Source organism: Eurosta solidaginis, chromosome 1 (genome assembly GCF_040869045.1).
Source record: "Eurosta solidaginis isolate ZX-2024a chromosome 1, ASM4086904v1, whole genome shotgun sequence".
NCBI lineage: Eukaryota > Metazoa > Arthropoda > Insecta > Diptera > Tephritidae > Eurosta > Eurosta solidaginis.
The window spans coordinates 251,528,936-251,555,699 of NC_090319.1; the positions used below are offsets into that span (position 1 = coordinate 251,528,936).

At 44.3% G+C, this 26,764-nt stretch overlaps 1 protein-coding gene across 5 annotated transcripts in view; it reads right to left on the reverse strand.

Annotated features, from left to right (window-relative positions):
• Bruce (BIR repeat containing ubiquitin-conjugating enzyme) overlaps positions 1 to 26,764 on the reverse strand; it is a 268,342-nt gene extending 241,578 nt beyond the window's left edge. For all 5 annotated transcript variants that reach the window (XM_067760344.1, XM_067760342.1, XM_067760343.1 and 2 more), the window contains exon 1: positions 26,437 to 26,764. In XM_067760344.1, coding sequence (XP_067616445.1) covers positions 26,437 to 26,623 — 187 coding nt within the window. In that variant the 5' untranslated portion in view covers positions 26,624 to 26,764. The remainder of the gene's footprint in view (positions 1 to 26,436) is intronic.

The window sequence follows — 26,764 nt, forward strand, 5'->3', positions numbered from 1 at the left end:
TTGTTTTGATGTTTCGTTTCTGAATTGCACCGATACCTGCCGACCACCCAGATAATTTGCGGTCCACCTTTTAAGACATGGGGGAAGGGTAGACCCTTCCAGGTCTTGCAGTAACGAGCCATGGTTGACCGTATCAAAAGCTTTTGATAGGTCTAACGCTACGAGTACTGTTCTATGGTGGGGATATTGATTCAAACCGCAATTTATCTGGGTGCTAATGACATTTAGCGCGGAGGTAGTGCTATGGAGTTTTCTGAAGCCATGCTGATGAGCTAGCCCAGCTGCAAATGTGCTTGGAAATAAGGGAGCAAAATGGCTTCAAGCGTCTTTGCCACTGGCGATAGGAGAGATATCGGACGATATGACTCACCTACGTTAGCTGGTTTCCCAGGCTTTATTAGCGGGACCACCTTGGCCATTTTCCATTTCTCTGGTATGACAATGGTGGAAAGAGACAGGTTGAAGACATGCGCTAAATATTTGAAACCCTCTTTCCCTAGGTTTTTAATCACCGGCATGGCTATGCCGTCTGGGCCCACTGCTTTGGATGGTTTAGCGCGACCAATGGCGTCCTCAACCTCTCTAGCGGTGATGGTAATTGGTGACGCGCTGAGTTTGTGTTTATGTGCGTGTCTATTGGCTCTCCGTCTATCTTTGTCGACCGTAGGATGCATTATATATTGTCGGCAGAAAGCGCTCGCGCATTTTTTCGCATCCGACAGCACCTTATCGCCAAAGGCGATGGAAACTTTGTCTTTGTGCTTTGTCGGATTCGATAGGGACTTTACGGTGGACCAAAGTTTACCTACACCGGTAGAGAGGTTACAACCTCTTAGGTGCTCTTCCCATTTCGCCCGCTTGTGTTCGTCCACAAGCAATCTGATGCGTTGGTTTATATCCCTTATTTGGGGGTCGCCTGGATCAAGCTGTCTTATAAGGTCGCGTTCCCTCGCTAAGCTCGCGGCCTCCGCCGGGAAGTGGGCCGGATTTCGGGAATTCTCCCGGCGGGAATGAAATGTGCCGAGGCGGATTTAATGACCTTACGGAAAGCACGCCCCCTTGGCGGGCATCAGTCGGGATAGGGAGGGCAGCAAAGCTGCTGTCTGTTGCAGATTTATATTCTTCCCACTTTCCTTTTTTGAAGTTTATGAAATTGCGTTTTTCGGTGACGATGAAGTCGGCGGTACGCTCGAACGAAATAAGTATGGGCAGGTGGTCGGATGCCAATGTTACCATCGGCTGCCAGTTGACGCTGTTTACGAGTTCTGCGCTCACGATTGAGATATCTGGCGAGCTATGACAGCTTCCTACCATACGTGTGGGGGCGTCTCCGTTTATTGTGCAGAACGTCGTTTCGTCTATTTGATCCGCCAACATCTCCCCCCTACTGTCCGCCCGCAAGTTTGAATGCTATAGGTCGGGATGGGCATTGAAATCGCCTAAGATAATGCGATTGTTGCCAGTGAGTAAGGCCTCGATATTAGGGCGGTATCCACTGGGGCAACAGGTGACAGGAGGGATGTAGATGTTGATGATTTCTAGATTTGCATCGCCTGACCGGACAGATAGGCCTTGACGTTCTAAGACATTGTCCCTGCGGTCGATGCCAGGATCAAATATATAATATTGCACAGAGTGGTGTATAATAAACGCGAGGCCGCCTCCATTTCCGCTCTCGCGGTCTTTCCTGTGGACATTATAACCAGAGCAGGTCTGCAATGCAGATCTTGCTGTGAGTTTAGTCTCTTGAATCGCAGCAATGCGGATGTTGTGCCGCTTCATGAAATCGACTATCTCCGTAATCTTCCCAGTTAGTCCATTACAGTTGAACTGCAGAATTCTGAAATGCATGAGGGGTGACGCCGCCACTCTAGGGGTAAGTGACGGGTGACTACGCCTAGGTTGTGGAAGGCCAGGACGCAATTGCTGTTGTGGCCTTGGGACTGGGCGCCCTTGGGCAAGCATTGGGGTACCCGGATGATTTGGGTTTGTGACCTGGCAACATGGCGCGATGAAACCCGTCGAGGGGTTGCCGTCGCGGAGACCAGAACATCTAGGAAAGTGGCACCACCCAAGGCAGGAGCTGCATTGAGCGGATGTCGCAAACCTATATATTCTGTGCTGGCAGACGGTGCAAACGGAGGCAGGGAATAAGAGTCTGTTTCCCTGACCTGCACGATTGCTGCCAGAAAAGAGGGGGGGGGGGGGGGGGGGGGAGGGGGCAGGGGCTGATGCTCAGCATTGCTACCAGCTCTACTACGAAGGTAGTAGTTATGAGTGGTATCAGCTGTTTGAGTTGTTGGCGCCGTGGGGCGCGAGCAGCAGCGGGTACTTGTTGTGGCTTGCTGAGCAGCGAAGCTGCTGGAAGGTAGTGGGGATACGCTTAGGCGTAGACTACGGGACGCCCTTGGGCGTGAGCAGCAAGGAGCCACAAAAGATTTATAAAAGTTACGTGGACGTCGGGTTTTGGGATCAAGCCCAGAACAATCTGTCCGATGCAACCATCCCTTGCACGAGACACACTGAACAGAGTATGACCGTCCAAAAAAGATTCTTTTCTGGCAAATGCAGCAAAACCATTTCTCAGGACCGGGGTCAGGAGACGGACCCGGATTGGGTTCGATACCTTCCCGGAGTAAGAGAATATGTAGCAGTCCTGCTGCAAGGAGCTGCTGGGAGGATGACAATTTGTGGGAGGGACGAAACAAATTAAATGGGGTCACACTGAAATGACAGTCCTTGGTCGGGAAAAATCCCGAGTCGCTCCGGTACATAGAACCGACTGCCTTGGGAAGCTCTAGGAGTCTTCTTGGACATTGCCGGAGCTTTCAATAATGTTGCAAAATAGGCGATTATGGATGGTCTTAATTACATTAAAGTACATCCTGCCTTAATCAGATGGATCGGCTGCATGTTAAATTGCAGAAAAATGACATCACAATGGGGATTGTACAAGGCCACGAAAGGGAGGGGTGCTATCACCTCCGCTGTGGACGCTGGTCATCAACCAACTGCTCAACCGATTCGATGAGGCCCCGTAAAACTTACGGCTTACGCAGATGACGTTGCAATTGTCATAAGTGGAAAGAGCCTTCCAACGATTAGTTCTTTCATGAATCGGGCGCCTAGACAGTAAGCTGTCATGGATGCTCAACGTGGAGTAGAGGGTCAATAAGGCCTCAAAGGCACTCTATGCATGTAAAAGAATGCTGGGGTGTACGTGGGGCTTATCGCCCTCTCTTGCTCATTGGGTTTTAACAGCGATTGTAAGCCCTATCCTATACTATGGAGTTCTTGTTTGGTGGAAAGCCACACAAAAAACAACATACCTCAAAAAATTAGAGGGGGTATGCAGACTATCGATGCTTAGCATAACGGGAGCCCTGAAAACAACCCCGACGACTGCACTGTATGCCATTCTGCACATTCCACCTGTAGACCTGGTAGCAAAGAACAAAGCATTAACAACCGCAACCTGGCTCGGTGCCTCGGGGCAGCTTGAGCGCCGACCATATGGCCATAGTAGTATAGCGTCATCAATCACAAGACGAACAGACTACCTGATTCCCTATATACGCTTCAAGGGAGATCTTAAGGTCACAATAGAGGTGGACGGTTGGCGCAAGGGTGCGCAAATGGCGGACGAGGCGATACATGTGTACACAGATGGTTCCAGGGTAGTGGAAGGAGTAGGGTCTGCCATATAATGTGCTGATCTGGAAATAAGCAGATCCTGCAGGCTGCGGGATTACTGTAGCGTTTTCCAAGCGAAAATATTAGCCGTAACCAAAGCAGTAGAAACCCTGGAAGAGAATAGCTTAAGCTGCAACCGTGTTACTTTTATATTGACAGTCAATCAGCAATTAAGGCAATAATCTCGCATAGCACAGCAACTAAATGCTTGTTAGAGTGTAAGCAGTCTCTGGAGAGAATCGGGACAGAGAGAAGCATACATCTATATTGGGTTCCAGGGCATATGGGAATAGATGGAAATGAAAAAGCGGACGAGCTAGCTAAAAAGGGCGCATCCATTGAAGCTTGCTCCGTAGACGTCCCAATTAGACTGGGCGAGATTAAGCGAAGGCGAGAGGTGCACTTGATCGACCAAGCGGGAAAGGCGTGGGTTCAAGCGCGACTAACAAAGTTGCTTCTATCATTAAAAAGAGAGGACTGTAGACTCATGACGGGTATTCTGATTGGACATTGCCGTCTGGCGTCACAGGCCTTTAAATTAGGCTTGGTCAGTGATAGCAGATATAGGAAGTTCGGGTTGGAGGAGGAAACGATCGAGCACGTTCTGTGCTCGTGCCCTGCACTTGCCAGGCTAAGACTCCAGCTATTAGGAGTAATACAGCTGTCAGATCTAGAAGCAGCAAGTGGCAGAAGTGGTCCTAGGAAGCTTCTAGTATTTGCCAAGAGGACGGAGTATTTTATAACATAGGTCCTGGTTTTTGATAGGGTTTTTCGAGTGTCGAAAATCGATTTAAAAAAATGTTCTGAGTAGCTTTTCAATAGTTCTGGAGTTCCTGAAAAGGCGGCCACCGTGGTGTGATGGTAGCGTGCTCCGCCTACCCTTGAGCGCCACTTACTGCTTGTTATTTAACGTATTGTTGTTTATGTAAAAATTTGTTTATTATTACGGTTCTTTAGATGTGTAGCTTTTTTGTTTATCGTTTTCCCTTGTACTTGATTATTTTAAGATTTGTTAAATTAGCCGATCAGGTGCACTCAAGAGTATAAGTTCAAAATTATGGAATGTAAGTCAAATTTTTTTAAAAATGTTCAAAATCAAAAAAAAAAAATGGTGTTCTAAGTAGCTTTTAAAAAGTTCTGGAGTTCCTCAAAAGGAAAAGAAAAGTTCTGCAAATTTAGGCCCAATATTCCTATTTTTTCAAAAGTCAAATTTTTTTAAAAATGTTCAAAATCAGAAAAAAATTGGTGTTCTGAGTAGCTTTTAAAAAGTTCTGGAATTCCTAAAAATGAGAAAAAAAGTTATGGAAATTTACGCCCAATATTCACTGTTCACATCTTTCCAAAAGTCAAAATTTTTAAAAAAGTTCAAAATCAAAAAAAAAAAATTTGGTGTCTTAAAAAGTTCTGGAGTTCCTGAAAAGGAGAAAAAAAGTTCTGCAAATTTACGCCCAATATTCACATTTTTTCAAAAGTCAAATTTTTTAAAAAATGTTCAAAATCAAAAAAAACTTGGTGCTCTGAGTAGCTTTTAAAAAGTTCTGGAGTTCCTGAAAAGGAGAAAAACAGTTCTTCAAATTTACGCCCAATATTCACATTTTTTCAAAAGTCAAATTTTTTAAAAATGTTCAAAATCAAAAAAAATGGTGTTCTGAGTAGATTTTAAAAAGTTCTGGAGTTCCTGAAAAGGAGAAAAAAAGTTCTGCAAATTTACGCCCAAAATTCACATTTTTCCAAAGTCAAATTTTTTAAAAAATGTTCAAAATCGAAAAATTGGTGTACTGAGTAGCTTTTAAAAAGTTCTGGAGTTCCTGAAAAGGAGAAAAAAGTTCTGCAAATTTACGCATTTTTTCAAAAGTAAATTTTTTTAAAAAATGTCCAAAATCAAAAAAAAAAAAATTGGTGTTCTGAGTAGCTTTAAAAAAGTTCTGGAGTTCCTGAAAAGGAGAAAAAAAGTTCTGCAAATTTAGGCCCAATATTCACATTTTTTCAAAAGTCAAATTTTTTAAAAAATTTTCAAACTCAAAAAAACATTGGTGTTGTGAGTAGCTTTTACAAAATTCTGGAGTTCCTGAAAAGGAGAAAAAAAAGTTCTGCAAATTTAGGCCCAATATTCACATTTTTTCAAAAGTCATGAGTAGCTTTTAAAAAATTCTGGAGTTCCTGAAAAGGAGGAAAAACGTTCTGCAAATTTAGGCCCAATATTCACATTTTTTCAAAAGTCAAATTTTTTAAAAAATGTTCAAAATCAAAAAAACATTGGTGTTCTGAGTTGCTTTTAAAAAGTTCTGGAGTTCCTGAAAAGGAGAAAAACAGTTCTGAAAAATTTACGCCCAATATTCACATTTTTTCAAAAGTCAAATTTTTTAAAAATGTTCAAAATCAAAAAAATGGTGTTCTGAGTAGCTTTTAAAAAGTTCTGGAGTTCCTGAAAAGGAGAAAAAAGTTCTGCAACTTTACGCCCAAATATTCACTTTTTTTTTCAAAAGTCAAATTTTTAAAAAAATGTTAAAAAAAAAATTGGTGTTCTGAGTAGCTATTAAAAAGTTCTGGAGTTCCTGAAAAGGAGAAAAAAGTTCTGCAACTTTACGCCCAAATATTCACTTTTTTTTTCAAAAGTTAAATTTTTAAAAAAATGTAAAAAAAAAAATTGGTGTTCTGAGTAGCTTTTAAAAAGTTCTCGAGTTCCTGAAAAGGAGAAAAAAGTTCTGCAACTTTACGCCCAAATATTCACTTTTTTTTCAAAAGTCAAATTTAAAAAAAAATGTTAAAAAAAAATATGGGTGTTCTGAGTAGCTTTTAAAAAGTTCTGGAGTTCCTGAAAAGGAGAAAAACAGTTCTGAAAAATTTACGCCCAATATTCACATTTTTTCAAAAGTCAAATTTTTTAAAAATGTTCAAAATCAAAAAAATGGTGTTCTGAGTAGCTTTTAAAAAGTTCTGGAGTTCCTGAAAAGGAGAAAAAAAGTTCTGCAAATTTACGCCCAAAATTCACATTTTTCCAAAAATCAAATTTTTTAAAAAATGTTCAAAATCGAAAAAATTGGTGTACTGAGCAACTTTTAAAAAGTTCGAGTTCCTGAAAAGGAGAAAAAAAGTTCTGCAAATTTACGCCCAATATTCGCATTTTTTCAAGTCAATTTTTTTTTAAAAATGTCCAAAATCAAAAAAAAAAATTGGTGTTCCGAGTAGCTTTAAAAAAGTTCTGGAGTTCCTGAAACGGAGAAAAAAGTTCTGCAAATTTAGGCCCAATATTCACATTTTTTCAAAAGTCAAATCCATTATGCCCAGTATGCCTTCGCAATGCGACTCTTCCTGCTTACTTCCTTCCAAGTTGGCCGTTGGCTCAGTTGCAACCATTCCAACACTCGTGCCAAGTCTGCGTCTTCCCACGGATTCTTGTTAAACTCCCCCATAAGGTCTTTCTCCGTGGAAACAAATGGCCGAGTTGCTTTTGTTTTATGAGGATTCCGCTGCTCCATCCCGGGAATTAAAACTTTGCTGCTAAAGCCCGTGTTATGGCCGAAGGTTAGAGGTATTACTTGGTTATTGTACATCATTATCCTTTTCCTCATATTTATGTCAACGTATCGCTGAGCCAAGAAATCTGTTCCAATCATGCTTCGTCCACGCTACCAAAAATTTGTGATATTTAGCAACATTCCCAATTATAATCTTGCATCATACAACTCCAAAAACTTGGTACTTTCATCAGTTACTGTCCACAACTTAGCTACCTTCAATGGTCTTACCCTCTTCCTGACCAAGTCACTTCGAATAATGGAATGTCGTCATGCACCCGTGTCCACAACGCTTGCCTGTTCATTCTCGTGAACGGGGCCACAAATGGTCACGCTACTTTCTTCATCATCATGCCATTTGTTTCTTGCCACATCTCGCCTAGCTCCCAGCTCTAGCGCAAGGTCATCGAATCCGCGTCGGGTTGTTTCATTCCCGCTGGCAGAACCCTTAAATCCGGCCACATTTTCCAGCGGAGGCCGCAACTCTAGCGAGAGAACGCGACGTTATAAGACAGTACGACCCCAGCGACACCCAAATAAGGGGTATAAACCAACGCATCAGATTGCTTGTGGATGAACACAAGCGGGCAAAATGGGAGGAGCACATAAAGATTTGTATGTTTTTATTGATGTTGTAGCAGTGCTTCGCCCCATCCAATAAGCGCAACCGATCAGAAATTTTCATCAATATCCTCTAACGGCAGCAATCGTGTAGGTCAGGGAAACATACTCTTAGTCCCTACCTCCGTTTGCACCGTTTGCTCCGTTTGCCAGCACAGAATATATGTATATGTTTGCGACATCCGCCCAACGCAGCTCCTGCCTTGGGTGGTGCCACTTTCCTAGATGTTCTGGTCTCCGCGACGGCAACCCCCCGACGGGTTTCATCGCTCCATGTTGCTAAGTCGCAATCCCCAATCATCCGGGTACCCCACTGCTTGCCCAAGGACGCCCAGTCCCAGGGCCACAACAGCAATTGCGTCCTGGCCTTCCACAACCCAGGCGTAGTCACCCGTCACTTACCCCCAGAGTGGCGGCGTCCCCCCTTATGCACTTCAGAATTCTGCAGTTAAACTGTAATGGACTAACTGGGAAGATTACGGCACAACATACGCATTGCTGCGATTCAAGAGACTAAATTCACAGCAAGATCTGCATTGCATACCTGCTCTGGGTATAATGTCCACAGGAAAGACCGCGAGAGCGGAAATGGAGGCGGCCTCGCGTTTATCATACACCACTCTGTGCAATATTATATATTTGATCCTGGCATCGACCGCAGGGACAATGTCTTAGAACGTCAAGGCCTATCTGTCCGGTCAGGCGATGCAAACCTAGAAATCATCAACATCTATATCCCTCCTGCCACCTGTTGCCCCAGTGGATACCGGCCTAATATTAGTGCCTTACTCACTGGCAACAATCGCATTATCTTAGGCGATTTCAATGCCCCTTACGATCTATGGCACTCAAACTTGCGGGCGGACAGTAGGGGTGAGATGTTGGCGGATCAAATAGAAGAAACGACGTTCTGCACAATAAACGGAAACGCCCCCACACGTATGGTAGGAAGCTGTCACAGTTCCAGTTGACGCAGTTTACGAGTTCTGTGCTCACGATTGAGATATCTGGCGAACTGTGACAGCAACAACAACAAAAACATGGTAACATTGGCATCCGACCAGCTGCCTATACTTATTTCGCTCGAGCGTACCGCCGACTTCATCGTCACTGAAAAACGCACTTTCATAAACTTCAAACAAGGAAAGTGGGAAGAATATAAATCTTTTACAGACAACCGCTTTGCTGCCCTCCCTATCCCGACTGATGCCCGCCAAGGGGAGCGTGCCTTCCGCAAGGTCATTGAATCCGCCTCGGCACGTTTCATCCCCGCCGGGAGAATTCCCGAAATCCGGCCCCACTTCCCGGCGGAGGCCGCAAACTTAGCGAGAGAACGTGACCCTATAAGACAGCTTGATCCAGGCGACCCCCAAATAAGGGATATAAACCAACGCATCAGATTGCTTGTGGATGAACACAAGCGGGCGAAATGGGAGGAGCACCTAAGAAGTTGTAACCTCTCTACTGGTGTGGGTAAACTTTGGTCCACCGTAAAGTCCCTATCGAATCCGACTAAGCACAAAGACAAAGTTTCCATCAACTTTGGCGACAAAGTGCTGTCGGATGCGAAAAAATGCGCAAGCGCTTTCTGCCGACAATATATAATGCATCCTACGGTCGACAAAGATAGACGGAGAGCCAATAGACACGCACATAAACACAAATTCAGCGCGTCACCAATCACCATCACCGCTAAAGAGGTTGAGGACGCCATTGGTCGCGCTAAACCATCCAAAGCAGTGGGCCCAGACGGCCTAGCCATGCCGATGCTTAAAAGCCTAGGGAAAGAGGGTTTCAAATATTTAGCGCATGTCTTCAACCTGTCTCTTTCCACCTTTGTCATACCCGAGAAATGGAAAATGGCCAATGTGGTCCCGCTACTAAAGCCTGGGAAACCAGCTAAAATAGGAGAGTCGTGTCGTCCGATATATCTCTATCTATCAAGTAGCAAAGACGCTTGAAGCCATTTTGCTCCCTTATTTCCAAGCAAATTTGCAGCTAACCTCTCATCAGCATGGCTTCAGAAAACTCCATAGCACTACCACCGCGCTAATTGCCATTAGCACCCAGATAAATTGCGGTTTAAATCAATACCCCCACCATAGAACAGTACTAGTGCTAGACCTATCAAAAGCTTTTGATACGGTCAACAATGGCTCGTTACTGCAAGACCTGGAAGGGTCTACCCTTCCCCCATGTCTTAAAAGGTGGACCGCAAATTATCTGGGTGGTCGGCAGGCATCGGTGCAATTTAGAAACGAAACATCAAAACCAAGGAGAATTAAACAAGGGGTGCCACAGGGTGGTGTCCCATCCCCACTTTTGTTTAATTTCTACATATCTAAGCTACCTTCACCACCGGAAGGAGTCACAATCGTTTCCTACGCCGATGACTGCACAATAATGGCCACAGGCCAAGGCCCAAAGATCGATGTGCTATGCAATAAAATAAACGGCTACCTCCCTGATCTCTCCAGTTTTTTCGCCTCGCGAAACCTGGCATTATCACCGACTAAATCTTCCGCGACCTTATTTACAACATGGACGTCCCAAATGTCGACCATTTTGAACATCCACGTCGATGGCACTACGCTACCGACTGTCCTACACCCCAAAATCTTGGTTGTGACGTTTGATCAGGATCTACATTTTGGTGAGCACGCAGCCGCAATTGTTCCGAGAATTCAGAGCCGTAACAAAATCCTCAAATCCCTGTTGTTGTTGTTGTTGTAGCAGTGCTTCGCCCCACCTAACAGACGCGACCGATCACAAACTGTCATCAATATCCTCTAACGGGAGTCCAAGGAAACTTGCTGTTTCAACAGGGGTGGACCATAGGGAAAGGGGTGTTAGAGGCGTTGGTTCCACATTACAATTAAAGAGATGGTTGGTGTCATGTGGGGACACATTGCAAGCGGGGCATACATTTTGTATGTCGGGGTTGATTCTGGATATGTAAGAGTTTAACCTGTTACAGTATCCAGAACGAAGTTGAGCCAGAGTGACACGCGTTTCCCTGGGGAGTATGCGTTCCTCTTCCGCAAGTTTTGGATACTTTACTTTGAGTACTGGGTTCACCGGGCAATTCCCGGCATAAAGGTCCGACGCCTGTATGTGGAGTACACCAAGGACCTGCTTGTGTTTTTTCGCTTCATACGGCTGTGTTCTCAGATGCCGTATTTCCTCAAAATGCTTACGGAGATGACTCCTTAAGCCCCTAGGCGGTGCTGGCTCGTCAATCAGATGTCTGTTGGGATGCCCAGGTTTCTGGGTATTCAACAGGAACTGTTTGGTCAGCATCTCGTTTCTTTCCCTGATGGGGAGTATTCTCGCCTCATTATGTAGATGGTGTTCTGGGGACATAAGAAGACAGCCCGTTGCAATTCTGAGAGCAGTATTTTGGCAGGCCTGTAGCTTCTTCCAGTGGGTAATTTTTAGGCTTGGCGACCATATGGGTGACGCGTAGCACGTAATCGGCTGGCTAATTGCTTTGTATGTAGTCATGAGCGTTTCTTTATCTTTTCCCCAGGTACTGCCAGCAAGGGATTTGAGGATTTTGTTACGGCTCTGAATTCTCGGAACAATTGCGGCTGCGTGCTCACCAAAATGTAGATCCTGATCAAACGTCACACCCAAGATTTTGGGGTGTAGGACAGTCGGTAGCGTAGAGCCATCGACGTGGATGTTCAAAATGGTCGACATTTGGGACGTCCATGTTGTAAATAAGGTCGCGGAAGATTTAGTCGGTGATAATGCCAGGTTTCGCGAGGCGAAAAAACTGGAGAGATCAGGGAGGTAGCCGTTTATTTTATTGCATAGCTCATCGATCTGTGGGCCTGGGCCTGTGGCCATTACTGTGCAGTCATCGGCGTAGGAAACGATTGTGACTCCTTCCGGTGGTGAAGGTAGTTTAGATATGTAGAAATTAAACAAAAGTGGGGATAGGACACCACCCTGTGGCACCCCTTGTTTAATTCTCCTTGGCTTTGATGTTTCGTTTCTAAATAGCACCGATGCCTGCCGACCACCCAGATAATTTGCGGTCCACCTTTTAAGACATGGGGGAAGGGTAGACCCTTCCAGGTCTTGCAGTAACGAGCCGTGGTTGACCGTATCAAAAGCTTTTGATAGGTCTAGCGCTACGAGTACTGTTCTATGGTGGGGGTTTTGATTTAAACCGCAATTTATCTGGGTACTAATGGCATTTAGCGCGGAGGTAGTGCTATGGAGTTTTCTGAAGCCATGCTGATGGGAGGCTAGTTGCAAATTTGCTTGGAAATAAGGGAGCAAAATGGCTTCGAGCGTCTTTGCTACTGGCGATAGGAGAGATATCGGACGATACGACTCTCCTATGTTAGCTGGTTTACCAGGCTTTAGTAGCGGGACCACCTTGGCCATTCTCCATTTCTCGGGTATGACAAAGGTGGAAAGAGACAGGTTGAAGACCTGCGCTAAATATTTGAAACCCTCTTTCCCTAGGCTTTTAAGCATCGGCATGGCTATGCCGTCTGGGCCCACTGCTTTGGATGGTTTAGCGCGACCAATGGCGTCCTCAACCTCTTTAGCGGTGATGGTGATTGGTGACGCGCTGAATTTGTGTTTATGTGCGTGTCTGTTGGCCCTCCGTCTAACTTTGTCGACCGTGGAATGCATTATATATTGTCGGCAGAAAGCGCTCGCGCATTTTTTCGCATCCGACAGCACTTTGTCGCCAAAGGCGATGGAAACTTTGTCTTTGTGCTTAGTCGGATTCGATAGGGACTTTACGGTGGACCAAAGTTTACCCACACCGGTAGAGAGGTTACAACCTCTTAGGTGCTCCTCCCATTTCGCCCGCTTGTGTTCATCCACAAGCAATCTGATGCGTTGGTTTATATCCCTTATTTGGGGGTCGCCTGGATCAAGCTGCCTTATAAGGTCCCGTTCTCTCGCTAAGTTTGCGGCCTCCGCCGGGAAGTGGGGCCGGATTTCGGGAATTCTCCCGGCGGGAATGAAACGTGCCGAGGCGGATTCAATGACCTTGCGAAAGGCACGCTCCCCTTGGCGGGCATCAGTCGGGATAGGGAGGGCAGCAAAGAGGTTGTCTGTAAAGGATTTATATTCTCCCCACTTTCCTTTTTTAAAGTTTATGAAAGTGCGTTTTTCGGTGACGATGAAGTCGGCGGTACGCTCGAGCGAAACAAGTATAGGCAGGTGGTCGGATGCCAATGATACCATCGGCTGCCAGTTGACGCAGTTTACGAGTTCTGCGCTCACGATTGAGATATCTGGCGAACTGTGACAGCTTCCTACCATACGTGTGGGGGCGTCTCCGTTTATTGTGCAGAACGTCGTTTCTTCTATTTGATCCGCCAACATCTCGCCCCTACTGTCCGCCCGCAAATTTGAATGCCATAGATCATGATGGGCATTGAAGTCGCCTAAAATAATGCGATTGTTTCCAGTGAGTAAGGCTCTAATATTAGGGTGGTATCCACCGGGGCAACAGGTGGCAGGGGGGATGTAGATGTTGATGATTTCTAGGTTTGCATCGCCTGACCGGACAGATAGGCCTTGACGTTCTAAGACGTTGTCCCTGCGGTCGATGCCAGGATCAAATATGTGATATTGCACAGAGTGGTGTATTATAAACGCGAGGCCGCCTCCATTTCCGCTCTCGCGATCTTTTCTGTGGACATTATACCCAGAGCAGGACTGCAATGCAGATCGTCCCTCGCTGGCAGTACCTGGGGGAAAGATAAAGAAACGCTCATGACTACATACAAAGCAATTAGCCAGCCGATTACGTGCTACGCGTCACCCATATGGTCGCCAAGCCTAAAAATTACCCACTGGAAGAAGCTACAGGCCTGCCAAAATACTGCTCTCAGAATTGCCACGGGCTGTCTTCTGAAAACCTGAGCATCCCAACAGACATCTGATTGATGAACCAGCACCGCCTAGGGGCTTAAGGAGTCATCTCCGTAAGCATTTTGAGGAAATACGGCACCTGAGAACCCAGCCGTATGAAGCGAAAAAACACAAGCAGGTCCTTGGTGAACTCCATAAACAGGCGTCGGACCTTTATGCCGGGATTTGCCCGGTGAATCCAGTACTCAAAGAAAAGTATCCAAAAATCGCGGAAGAGGAACGCATACTCCCCAGGGAAACGCGTGTCACTCTTGCTCAACTTCGTTCTGGATACTGTAACAGGTTAAACTCTTACCTATCCAGAATCAACCCCGACATACAAAATGTATGCCCCGCTTGCAATGTGTCCCCACATGACACCAACCATCTCTTTAATTGTAATGTGGAACCAACGCCTCTAACACCCCTTTCCTTATGGTCCACCCCTGTTGAAAGGGCAAGTTTCCTTGGACTCCCGTTAGAGGATATTGATGACAATTTGTGATCGATCGCGGCTGTTAGGTGGGGCGAAGCATTGCTATAATAACAACAACAACAACGAGAGTCCAAGGAAACCTGCCATTTCAACAGGGGTGGACCATAGTGAGAGGGGCACTGATAATACAACAACAACATAGTGAGAGGGCTGTTAGGGGCGTTGATTCCACATTACAATTGAAGAGATGGTTGGTGTCATGTGGGGACACAATGCAAGCAGGACATACATTTTGCTTGATTCTGTATAGGTAACAGTTCAACCTGTTACAGTATCCAGGGCGAAGTTGAGCTAGAGTGACGCGCGTTTCCCTAGGGAAGAGGGACAGTGCATTCCTCTTCTGCGAGCTCTGGGTATTTTTCTTTAAGAACTGGATTTGCGGGCAATTCCTGGCATAGAATAGAGGCCCGACGCCTATTTGTGGATATCACTGAGGGCCTGCGTGTTTTTTTGCTTCATACGGCTGTTGTTGTAGTTGTTGTAGCAGCGCTTCGCCCCATCCAATAGGTGCGATCAATCACCGTGCTAAATGTCATTAGTACTCAGATAAATTGCGGGTTAAAACAAAACCACAACCATAGCACAGTACCCGTTTCGTTAGACCTGTCAAAAGCTTTTGATACGGTCAACCAGGGCACGTTACTGCAAGACCTGAAAGGTTCTCCCCTTCCCCCAAGTCTTTAAAGGTGGACCGCAAATTAAATGTCTGGTCGGCAAGCATCGGTGCAATTCAGGAACGTAACATCCAAACCAAGAAGAATTAATCAAGGGGTGCCACAGGATGGTGCCCTATCCCCACTTTTGTTTAACTTCTACATATCAAAGCTACCTTCACCACCAAAAGGAGTCACTATCGTTTCCTACGCCGATGACTGCACAATAATGGCCACAGGCCCAGGCCCACGCCCACAGATCGATGAGCTTTGTAACAAGATAAACAGCTCTCTCCCTGATCTCTCCAGTTTCTTCGCCTCGCGAAACCTGACATTGTCACTGATCAAATCATCGGCGACGTTATTTACAACATGGACGCTCCAAATGTCGACCATTACTTTTTACCCTGTTCATTAATGACTTACCACAGGTTATCTTACATTCTAGAGTTTTTATGTACGCAGATGATGTAAAACTTTGTTACACATATCTGACTTCAAATTTGCTCTGCTTTGATCAGCTTCAGGCTGATCTTGACTCATTTCAAAGCTGGTGTACTGCAAATTTAATTTTTTTTAATTCCTCTAAATGTAAATGACTTTTCACCGGGTGAAGCCGGTCCTGACATCTTATATACTTAAGCTACCCTTTGGAACGGATATCATGATAACTGATCTAGGTGTTATTTTTGATCCGAAATTAAGTTTTAGCATACATATTTCAACCACTATAAACAAAGCAACTGGTGTACTAGGATTTATCAAACGTTGGGCTAAAGAGTTTGATGACCCTTATTTCACCAAGATTCTTTATACCTCGCTGGTACGTCCTATTCTCGAGTACTGTTCATGTGTTTGGTCTCCAATCTATCAAATCCATATAGATCGGATTGAGTCGGTCCAGAAACAGTTTTTAATTTTTACATTACGAGGGCTCACCTGGGAATCAAGTACTCATCTTCCACCATACAGGAATAGGCTTCTTCTAATTAATTTGCCATCTCAAGAGAATCGTAGAGTATTACTCGGCGATATGTTCAATCACAAGCTCATCATCGGTGTGATTGACTGCCCTGACCTAATCAGTCAACTAAATCTTGCTGTTCCCGCTAGGGCCTCCAGACATTTTGTGCCTTTTCATTTACCTCTATGCCGGCAAAATTTTACCAGAAATAGTCCCTTGCGTCATTGGTGCTCGCGTTACAATGATTTTTATGCAATCCTACGTAAAATGTTTATAACATACTAATTTTCTATGTACCTCTTTTAAACTTTTTAATTTTCAGGATGGCTCTGTATTTACAAATATATGTATTTGTTCTATTACAATAATTAGTCGACCCCTTTGTGTTTGCGTCGACTTTAAATAAATAATAATAATAACAATATTGAACATCCACGTCGATGGCACCACGTTACCGACTGTCTTACACCCTAAAATCTTGGGTGTGATGTTCGATCAGGATCTACATTTTCGAGAGCATGCAGCCCCTATTGTACCGAAAATCCAGAGTCGTAATAAAATCCTCAAATCTCTTGCCGGCAGTACTTGAGATAAAGAAACGCTCATTACCACTAACAAAGCAATTGGCCAGCCGATTGCATGCTATGCGTCCCCGATATGGTCGCCAAGCATAAAGGTTACTCACTGGAAGAAGATGCAGGCCTGCCAAAATACCGCCCTCAGAACTGCTGCGGGCTGTCTTCTTATGTCCCCAGAACAACATCAACATAATGAGGCGAGAATACTCCTCATTAGGGAGGGAAATGAAATGCTAACAAAACAGTTTCTTTTGAAAATCCCAGAAACCTGTGTATCCCAACAGACATCTGATTGATGAGGCTACATCGCCCAGAGGCTTCGTAAGCATTATGAGGAAATACGGCACCTGAGAACACAGCCGTATGAAGCTAAGGAGCACAAGCAGGTCCTCAGTGAAATCCACAAACAGGCGTCGGACCTCTATGCCAGGAATTTCCTGGTGAATCCTGTACTCAAAGAACAATACCCAAAACTTCCAGAAGAGGAATGCACACTCCCTAGGAAAACGCGAGCAACTCTAGCTCAACTTCGATCTGGATACTGTAACAGGTTAAACTCTTACTTATCCAGAATCAACGCCGACATACAAAACATATGTCCTGCTTGTAACATGTCCCCACATGACACCTCCCATCTCTTCAACTGTATTGAGGAACCAACGCCTCTAACACCCCTCTCATTATGGTCCCCCCGATGAAACAGCAAGTTTCCTTGTACTCCCGTTAGAGGATATTGATGACAATTTGTGATCGGTCGCACCTATTGGATGGGGCGAAGCCCTGCTACAACAACAACAACAACAACCCTGGCCGGTGTAGCCTCGTCAATCAGATGTTTGTTGGGATGCGCAGGTTTCTTGGTATTCAACAGAAACTATTTAGTTAGCATTCCATTCCTCTCCCTAATAGGGTGTACTCTCTCCTCATTGTGTAGATGGTGTTCTGTGAACATAAGGAGACAGCACGTAGCAGTTCTGAGGGCAGTGTTTTGGCAAGCCAGTATTTTGTTCCAGTTAGTAACCTTTAGGCTTGGCGACCATATCGGGGACGCGTAGCATGCAATCGGCCGACCAATTGCTTTGTAAGTGGCGATGAGCGTTTCTTTATCATTACCCCCAAGTGCTGCCGGCTAGGGATTTGAGGATTTTATTACGGCTCTGGATTTTTGGTACAATTGGGGCTGCATACTCTCCAAAATGTAGATCCTGATCGAACGTCACACCCAAGATTTTAGGGTGTAAGACAGTCGGTAAGGGGTAATCTCTGGAAGCATTATGAGGAAATACGGCTCCTGAGAACACAGCCGTATGAAGCTAAGAAGCACAAGCAGGTCCTCAGTGAAATCCACAAACAGGCGTCGGACCTCTGTGCCAGGAATTGCCCGGTAAATCCAGTACATAAAGAAAAATACCCAGAACTCGCAGAAGAGGAGCACAATCTCCCTAGGAAACGCGCATGACTCAACTTCGATGTGGGAACTGTAACAGGTCCACCCCTGTTGAAACAGCAAGTTCCTCGGACTCCCGTTAGAGGACACTGATTACAAATTGTGAACGGTAGTACCTATTGGATGGGGCGAAGCACTGCCCCAACTACAACAACACCAACAACAACAACAACACCAACAACAACAACAACACCAACAACAACAACAACACCAACAACAACAACAACATTCCCCGAGGGTTTTTGGGAGTGTTGTCGATGTTTATGGTCCTTTGCCGTATATCCATTTTCTCTTGCTCCGGGAAGGTATCGAACCCAATCCGAGTCCGTCTCCTGACCCCGGTCCTGAGAAATAGTTTTGCTGCATCTGCCGGAAAAGAATCTTTTTAGGACGGTCATACTCTTGTCAGTGTGTCTCGTGTAAGGGATGGTTGCATCGGACAGGTTGTTCTGGGCCAGATCCCAAAACCAGACGTCCACGTAACTTCTATAAATCTTTTGTGGCTCCTTGCTGTTCACGCTCTAGGACGTCCCGTAGTCTGCGCCTTAGCGCCCCCCCCCCCCCCCACTACCTTCCACAGTCCTGCTGCTCAGCAAACCACAACAACTATCCGCTTCTGCTCGCGCACTCATTGCTACAATCTCCGTAGTAGAGTTGGGAACAATGCCGAGCGTCAGCCCCTGCCCCCGTCTTCTCCCCCTCTTTTCCGGTAGCAATTGTGTAGGTCAGGGAAACAGACTCTTAGTCCCTACCTCCCTTTGCACGGTTTGCCAGCACAGCTCCTGCCATGGACGGTGCCACTTTCCTAGATGTTCTGGTCTCCGCGACGGAAACCCCTCGACGGGTTTCGTTGCGCCATGTTGCCAGGCCGCATACCCAAATACACCGGGTACCCCAGTGCTTACCCAAGGACGTCCAGTCCCAGGGCCACAAAAGTAGTTGCGTCCTAGCCTTCCACAACCCAAGCGTAGTCACCCGTCACTTACTCCCAGAGTGGCGAAGTCTCCCCCTATGCACTTCAGCGTTCTGCAGTTAAACTGTAATGGATTAACTGGGAAGATCGCGGAGATAGTCGATTTCATGAAGCGGCACAACATCCGCATTTCTGTGATTCAAGAGACTAAACTCACAGCAAGATCTGCTCTGCAGACCTGTTCTGGGTATAATGTTCACAGAAAAGATCGCGAAAGCGGAAATGGAGGCGGTCTCGCGTTTACCATACATCACTCTGTGCAATATCATATATTTGATCCCGGCATCGAACGCAGGGACGGAGTCTTAGAACGTCAAGGCTTATCTGTCCGGTCAGGCGATGCAAACCTAGAAATCATCAACATCTACATCCCTTCTGCCACCTGTTGCCCCAGTGGATACCGCCCTAATATCAGCGCCTTACTCACTGGCAGCAGTCGCATTATCTTAGGCGATTCCAATGTCCATCACGATCTATGGCATTCAAACTTGCGGGCGGACAGTAGGGGCGAGGTGTTGGCGGATCAAATAGAAGAAACGACGTTCTGCACAATAAACGGAGACGCCCCACACGTATGGTAGGAAGCTGTCACAGTTCGCCGGATATTTCAATCGTGAGCGAAGAACTCGTAAACTGCGTCAACTGGCAGCCGATGGTAACATTGGCATCCGACCACCTGCTTATACTTTTATCGCTCGAGCGTACCGCCGACTTCATCGTCACAGAAAAACGCACTTTCATAAACTTTAAAAAAGGAAAGTGGAACGAATACAAATCCTTTACAGACAACCGCTTTGCTGCCCTCCCTATCCCGACTGATGCCCGCCAAGGGAGCGTGCTTTCCGCAAGGTCATTGAATCCACCTCGGCACGTTTCATTCCCGCCGGTACAATTCCCGAAGTTCGGCCCCACTTCCCGGCGGAGGTTGCAAATTTAGCGAGAGAAAGTGACCTTATAAGACAGCTCGATCCCGACGACCCCCAAATAAGGGAAATAAACAAACGCATCAGATTGCTTGTGGATGAACAAAAGCGGGCGAAATGGGAGGAGCACCTAAGCGGTTGTAACCTCTCTGCCGGTGTGAGTAAACTTTGGTCCATCGTAAAGTCCCTATCGAATCCGTCTAGGCACAATGATAAAGTTTCCTTCGCCTTTGGGTATAAAGTGCTGTCGGATGCGAAAAAATGTGCGAGCGCTTTCTCCCGACAATATATAATGCATTCTACGGTCGACAAAGATAGACGGAGGGCCAACAGACACGCACATAAACATAAATTCAGCGCGTCACCAATTACCATCACCGCCAAAGAGGTTGAGGAGGCCATCGAGCATGCTAAACCATCCAGCGCAAAGGGCCCAGACGGCATAGCCATGGCGATGCTTAAAAGCCTAGGGAAAGAGGGTTTCAAATATTTAACACATGTCTTCAACCTGTCTCTTTCCACCTTTGTCATACCTGAAAAATGGAAAATTGCCAAGGTGGTCCCGCTACTAAAGCGTGGGAAACCAGCTAACATAGGAGAGTCCTATCGCCCGATATCTCTCCTATCGCCAGGAGCAAAGACGCTTGAAGCCATATTGCTCTCCTACTTCAAAGCAAATTTGCAGCTAGCCTGCCATCAGCATGGATTCAGAAAACTCTATAGCACCACCACCGCGCTAAATGCCATCAGCACCCAGATAAATTGCGGTTTAAATCAAAACCCCGACCATAGAACAGTACACGTTGCACTAGACCTATCAAAAGCTTTTCATACTGTCAACTATGGCACGTTACTGCAAGACCTGGAAGGGTCTACCCTTCCCCCATGTCTTAAAAGGTGGACCGCAAATTAGCTGGGTGGTCGGCAGGTTTCGGTGCAAATTAGAAATGAAACATCAAACCCAAGAAGAATTAAACAAGGGGCCACAGGGTGGCGTCCTATATCCCCACTTCTGTTTAATTTCTACATATCTAAGCTACCTTCGCCACCAGAAGGAGTTACTATCGTTTCCTACGCCGATGACTGCACAATAATAGCCACAGGCCCAGGCCCACAGATCGATGAGCTTTGCAACAGAATAAACGGCTACCTCCCTGATCTCTCCAGTAAACCTGGCATTATCACCGACTAGATCCTCCGCGACCTTATTTACAACATGGACGTCCCAAATGTCGACCATTTTGAACATCCACGTCGACGGCACTACCCTACCGACTGCCCTACACCCCAAAATCTTGGGTGTGACGTCTGATCAGGATCTACATTTTGGTGAGCACGCAGCCGCAATTGTTCCGAAAACCCAGAGCCGTAATAAAATCCTTCAATCCCTTGCTGGCAGTACTTGGGGAAAAGACAAAAAAAACGGTCATTACCACATACAAAGCAATTGGACAGCCGATTGCGTGCTACGCGTCCCCTATATGGTCGCCAAGCCTAAAAATTACCCACTGGAAGAAGCTACAGGCCTGCCAAAATACTGCTCTCAGAATCGCCACGGGCTGTTTTCTTATGTCCCCAGAACACCATCTACATAATGAGGCGAGAATATTCCCCATCAAGGAGAGAAATGAGATGCTAACCAAACAGTTCCTGTTGAATACCCAGAAACCTGAGCATCCCAACAGACATCTGATTGATGAGCCAATACCGCCTAGGGGCTTAAGGAGTCATCTCCGTAAGCATTTTGAGGAAATGCGGCACCTGAGAACTCAGCCGTATGAAGCAAAAAAACACAAGCAGGTCCTTGGTGAACTCCACAAACAGGCGTCGCACAGTGTTTCGTGTAGAACAAGCTAGCTGGACAAAAACAAAGTTCTTATTCCAAGAAAAGTGTAATGAGATATGAAAGAAAACAAACAAAATAACGGGAGTTTTGCTTTTTTTTGATATTTTTGCTCATATATATTGAGTAATTGAAGTAAGAAGGCAGAAGTGGCCGTAAAATGCATTGATTAATTTGCAAAATTCTTGTTGAATATTAAGCTTCATATTTCTTTTAAGTGAACACTTTTATATAATTTTTTTGATGGATTCTAAGCTCGAAGGTAAGTAAAATTTTTTAATAGTAATTCTTTCGCAATTAGAGTATTTTCAATATATTTAACATTCCGTTATTAAGAAGAAAAGGTATTTTTTCTCTATATTTTTAACTTTAGGGACAAAAAAGTTACATACATCCGCGGACATCCGGGCTAAATTTTACATATGTTATAGTCGCAAGTATTCTCTAATAGTCGAAAGAAAAAACCATTGCGAATTCTTTGCACATCTATTTTGAATTTTTTTTTTGTAGATTTAGTTATCTCTACATATAAATTAGGATGTACGTACGTACCACCTCCGGCGAGATATTTGAACCTTTAAATCTGATCTACAAACGGCAAAATCAATTCCCAGGTACAGGGAACAAACACGTAGCCAACAAACAAAAACGCGCAAGGTCAACAAGAGCACACTAAAAGCAAAAAGGCGAAGATCACTGACTTCAGCCTGCCACAACCTACCGCACCAGTCACCAAGGCTTAAAAACAGGTACATACAAAGCAATCCTAATGCAGGTATAACCACACAGGAACGCTACACAAAACACCCCATTTGGTAGCATCTACGCCAATGCCTGAATGTAATATAAATACTGCACAACTGATAACATATCAGAACGATCAACGACACTTAAAATGGCAGCACAACAATCATCAACTATTCACCCTGTCGGAAAATCAACAACACAAAGCAGTTTAGTTATAACCGTACCAAGAACGGAGTTTTTTGACATTTGGGTACAATATTCGAAGGAAACCAGATATAAAGAATTATTGAGTTTTGTTGTACTTAAGTACGATTTAAGCGAAGCAGCCGAGTATTCGAAAAAAGTTTAAGCTTCCAAATATCGGCATATTCGTCGAAGCTGGATCAAAAGGGGAACACTTCTGGAAGACATAAGGAGCGATTTTTGAATAAAAACTTGGAGTGGCTTTCGGGTCCAGACTTCACATTTACAATAACGGTGGATTCAAAGTGGCCATCAGACCAACCAACCACTTCTTCAGGTAACCCCGGCCCCGGAAGACGAAAAAAGGACTTTGTTAGCTGCAGTGAAAAAACCAAACGGCGTCGAGTGGATGACCTCTTGCAATCTAGAAGTTCTGGTGAGTTACTTTATGCGGCAGAAGTATCAACGCGTATATCCGGCAACCGACAACACCTGTTTGCTCCCCGAAGGCTTTGGGGAGTGTTATCGATGTGATGGTCCTTTGCCGGATACAGATCCGGTACGCTCCGGTACCACAGCACCATTAAGGTGCTATCGCCAGAGCCTCGTCTTTTAGTGAAACAGGATTCACCGCGGATAGGTGAGGTTGACAATTAGGTTTGGAGAAGCTAATATTGCGCTGGGAACCTGAAGGGTTGCGCTACACACCCCTTGAATCTGGTATTTTAGTCGCCTCTTACGACAGTCATACCTATATATAGTATAGGGTATATTCTTACCCCCTTACCCGCTGGTGGTTCCTTCGTTCCTCTTCAATTACAGCATGAAAAAGGTAACATTGTTTGGCAGAATCTTCGACCTTCTTCTACCATGTATTGTCGTCCAATTAAATTTATTTTTTCTAAAGAAACAAAAAATTGTATTGTTTTTTAGGAGATAAATGCGTTGTTGCCAACAAAGTACATGCTCGAAGAATACGAAGTTTGCGTAAATCACAATATGCTTCTAACAATGATTGACGGAAAAGTTTGCAATGCTTTGACTGAAACTTCTTCCGCACAAAAGTGTTATATTTGTGGTGCCACTCCAAAAGATATGAATAATGAGTTACGGGACTTTACGCCTAACCGAGATAATCTTGGTTTTGGTTTGTCTACTCTCCATGCATGGATAAGATGTTTTGAATGCTTGCTTCACATAAGTTATCGCCTCGAAGTAAAAAAATGGCAGCTTAGGAATGAGGCAGATAAAGAAAGTGTAAAGCTACGTTCCAACGAAATCCAGAATAAATTTAAAAGTGTACTTGGATTGATAGTAGATAAACCAAAACCAGGTTTCGGCAATACCAATGACGGCAACACTGTTCGTAGGTTTTTCGAAAATTCTGAGGCTAGTGCTGAGATTACGGGATTGGATTTAACGCTCATCAAAGTATTCGACACTCTCCTTCGCGCATTACCATCTGGGTACAATATAAATATCCCAATATTTGAAAAATTTGCGGTCGAGACTAAAAAACTATACATAGATCTCTATCCATGGTTTAATATGCCTGTTACAGTTCATAAAATCTTAGTGCGTAGTACTGATATTATAAAATCAGCAATTTTACCTATTGGTCAACTTTCTGAGGAAGCACAGGAAGCCCGTAGCAAAGATTTGAGACGATTCAGGGATGATAACACACAAAAGCAGTCGCGTGAAGCCACTAATAGAGATCTTATGAATATGTTGCTTATAACATCGGATCCTTTAGTTAACAGTTTTAGGGAGATACCTAAGAAAAAATTTAAAAGTCTGACTTCCGAAGTCTTAAATTTACTGTCCCCGATAATGTTGAGGAGTAAATAAATACCTCAGTTGCTTCAAGCTTTCACAGTAGTGTTGCTGATGGTCATGACTATTCCACAAGTGAATCATCGAATGAAAGTGATGATAGCGAATAAGAACATAATTACAAAAGATAACCTATATAACTTTTTGTTGGATCAGGTTTTATTTAATTTAAATCTATTGTCTTTTCTACTTTGTATGATAATTTACTTTTAAGTTTTTGTAATAAGTAATTTTCACATAATTAATTTAATTATTTACATTGTTATTATTATTATTGTAATTCACTTTTACATTCCTGACTGTACATATGTACAGTCACTTACATAAATAAGTACACACCCCTTTTTGGACAATTCTTACAATTTTCGCTTTCGCAAATTTATTTTAACTAATTTCCCATAAGAAAATTTGTTCCGATATATAACAAAAACTAAATTATATTTAAAAAATGTTTGAAAAATTCGACGAATTTTCATAAAAAATTTTAATTTTTTTTCCGAATTTTTAGAATTTCTTAGAGTATTGAGATTTGTAGTCCATTCAATTTAAGTACAATAAAGTAATATTCTTAAGTCCTTTAAATTTTTTTGGATCTATGTCACTTATTCACATGAGTTACTGTACATGAAATAAGCAAATGTATGCATATGAAGTAAAATTTTGGAAAAAAAAAATAAAAAAAAAAGAACATATGGCTGCAAAAATGGTAATAGTCTAGTTGAGGGGTCGACTGCTAATACGCTACCAAAAATATCGAGAGAGGTGTCAAACGACGCGTATTAATCTCGAGAACAATAATCCGATGGCGGAAAAGAAAAATTTTATCTCTGTCCGGAGATATTTGCACTTGAAGTTGGCGATTTCCATGTGGTTGTTGTTGTGTTTGTACCCCCAAAAAAATTGTGCATCACCGTGGCGGTAGCCACGGTTATACCACACACGCGGACTTGGCATGGCGTAGGCCAGGGTTATTTTTTATAATCGTGGCCGAAGGCCGCCAACGCAGAAAGGTGTTCTGCGCAAAAATACTATGGATCCGACCCCCGGTTTCGGAGGTACCCGCGGGTCTTTTTTCGGTTTTTCGTTAATATCTTTTGAACGCGTTAATTGTAATAAATGACTGCATATGAAACGATAATCTCATAAAATAATTTTGTCCAGCTAGCTTGTTCTACATGAAACACTGTGCGTCGGACCTTTATGCCAGGAATTGCCCGGTGGATCCAGTACTCAAAGAAGAGTACACAAAACTGGCGGAAGACGAAGGCATACTCCCCAGGGAAACGCGAGTCACTCTAGCTCAACTGCGTTCTGGTTACTGTAACAGGTTAAACTCGTACCTATCCAGAATCCACCCCGACATACAAAATGTATGCCCCACTTGCAATGTGTCCCCACATGACACCAACCATCTCTTTAATTGTAATGTAGAACCAACGCCTCTAACACCCCTTTCATTATGGTCATCTCCTGTTGAAACAGCAGGTTTCCTTGGACTCCCGTTAGAGGATATTGATGACAATTTGTGATCGGTCGCAGCTGTTAGGTGGGGCAAAGCACTGCTACAACAACACCTACATTAAACCTTCCAGGCCATCCTGCCCCCAACCCTAAGTTCCAAGAGGAATTTGGGGTCGCCAGAGCTTCGCCTGCTAAATATGTGTATGATGCATTAATATTTGTAACAGGATTCGCCTCGCGTAGGTAAAATTGGCAATTGGGATGCGGAATGTGTGCCTTTATTGTTACAAGAACAATACACCTATAAAAATGTTGGGAGGTGTCCAAATACGTTTTCGGATTATTGATCCCGGCGTCGGAATCCGTCTTCTGACACCATCTCCCAACATTTGTGGAAGTTTAAAAGTCGACCCCTGTTAATGAATACACCAAAGATTTACTTTAAAATATTATTAAAAAAGCTGTCTTAAAAACCGAATTTTCCGCAATCGTAATTGCGCACTAACACCAGTTTGTACGAGTTGCAAATATGACATACATACATCCAGTCATACGTATAACCAAGTGGATGTTTTAACACACTTTTTACATTTGTATAAACATTTTCTTACCATTTCCACCCAAATTGTACGTCTGTAATATAACTCCGGAATGCACATCGAGAATTTTCACTTGATTGCTGGAGTCGAAGACAAGAATTACATTCAAGTGGGGATGGTAGGCGATATTACGCGATTCCTCAACACTACCCACATCCAAATAACCATCCTGTTTCAACACGCGTTGTTCTGCGGCCATAATTTCATTTGTTATTTATATACAGTAGCGGATACTCTTGATTTTGAACCAGTTGAAGAAGTTTTTGCAAATTTTTCCCGTGGAAAATAATTTTTACAAACTTTTGCTGTATTCTGCACTTTTTCGTATTTTCTCATTAAT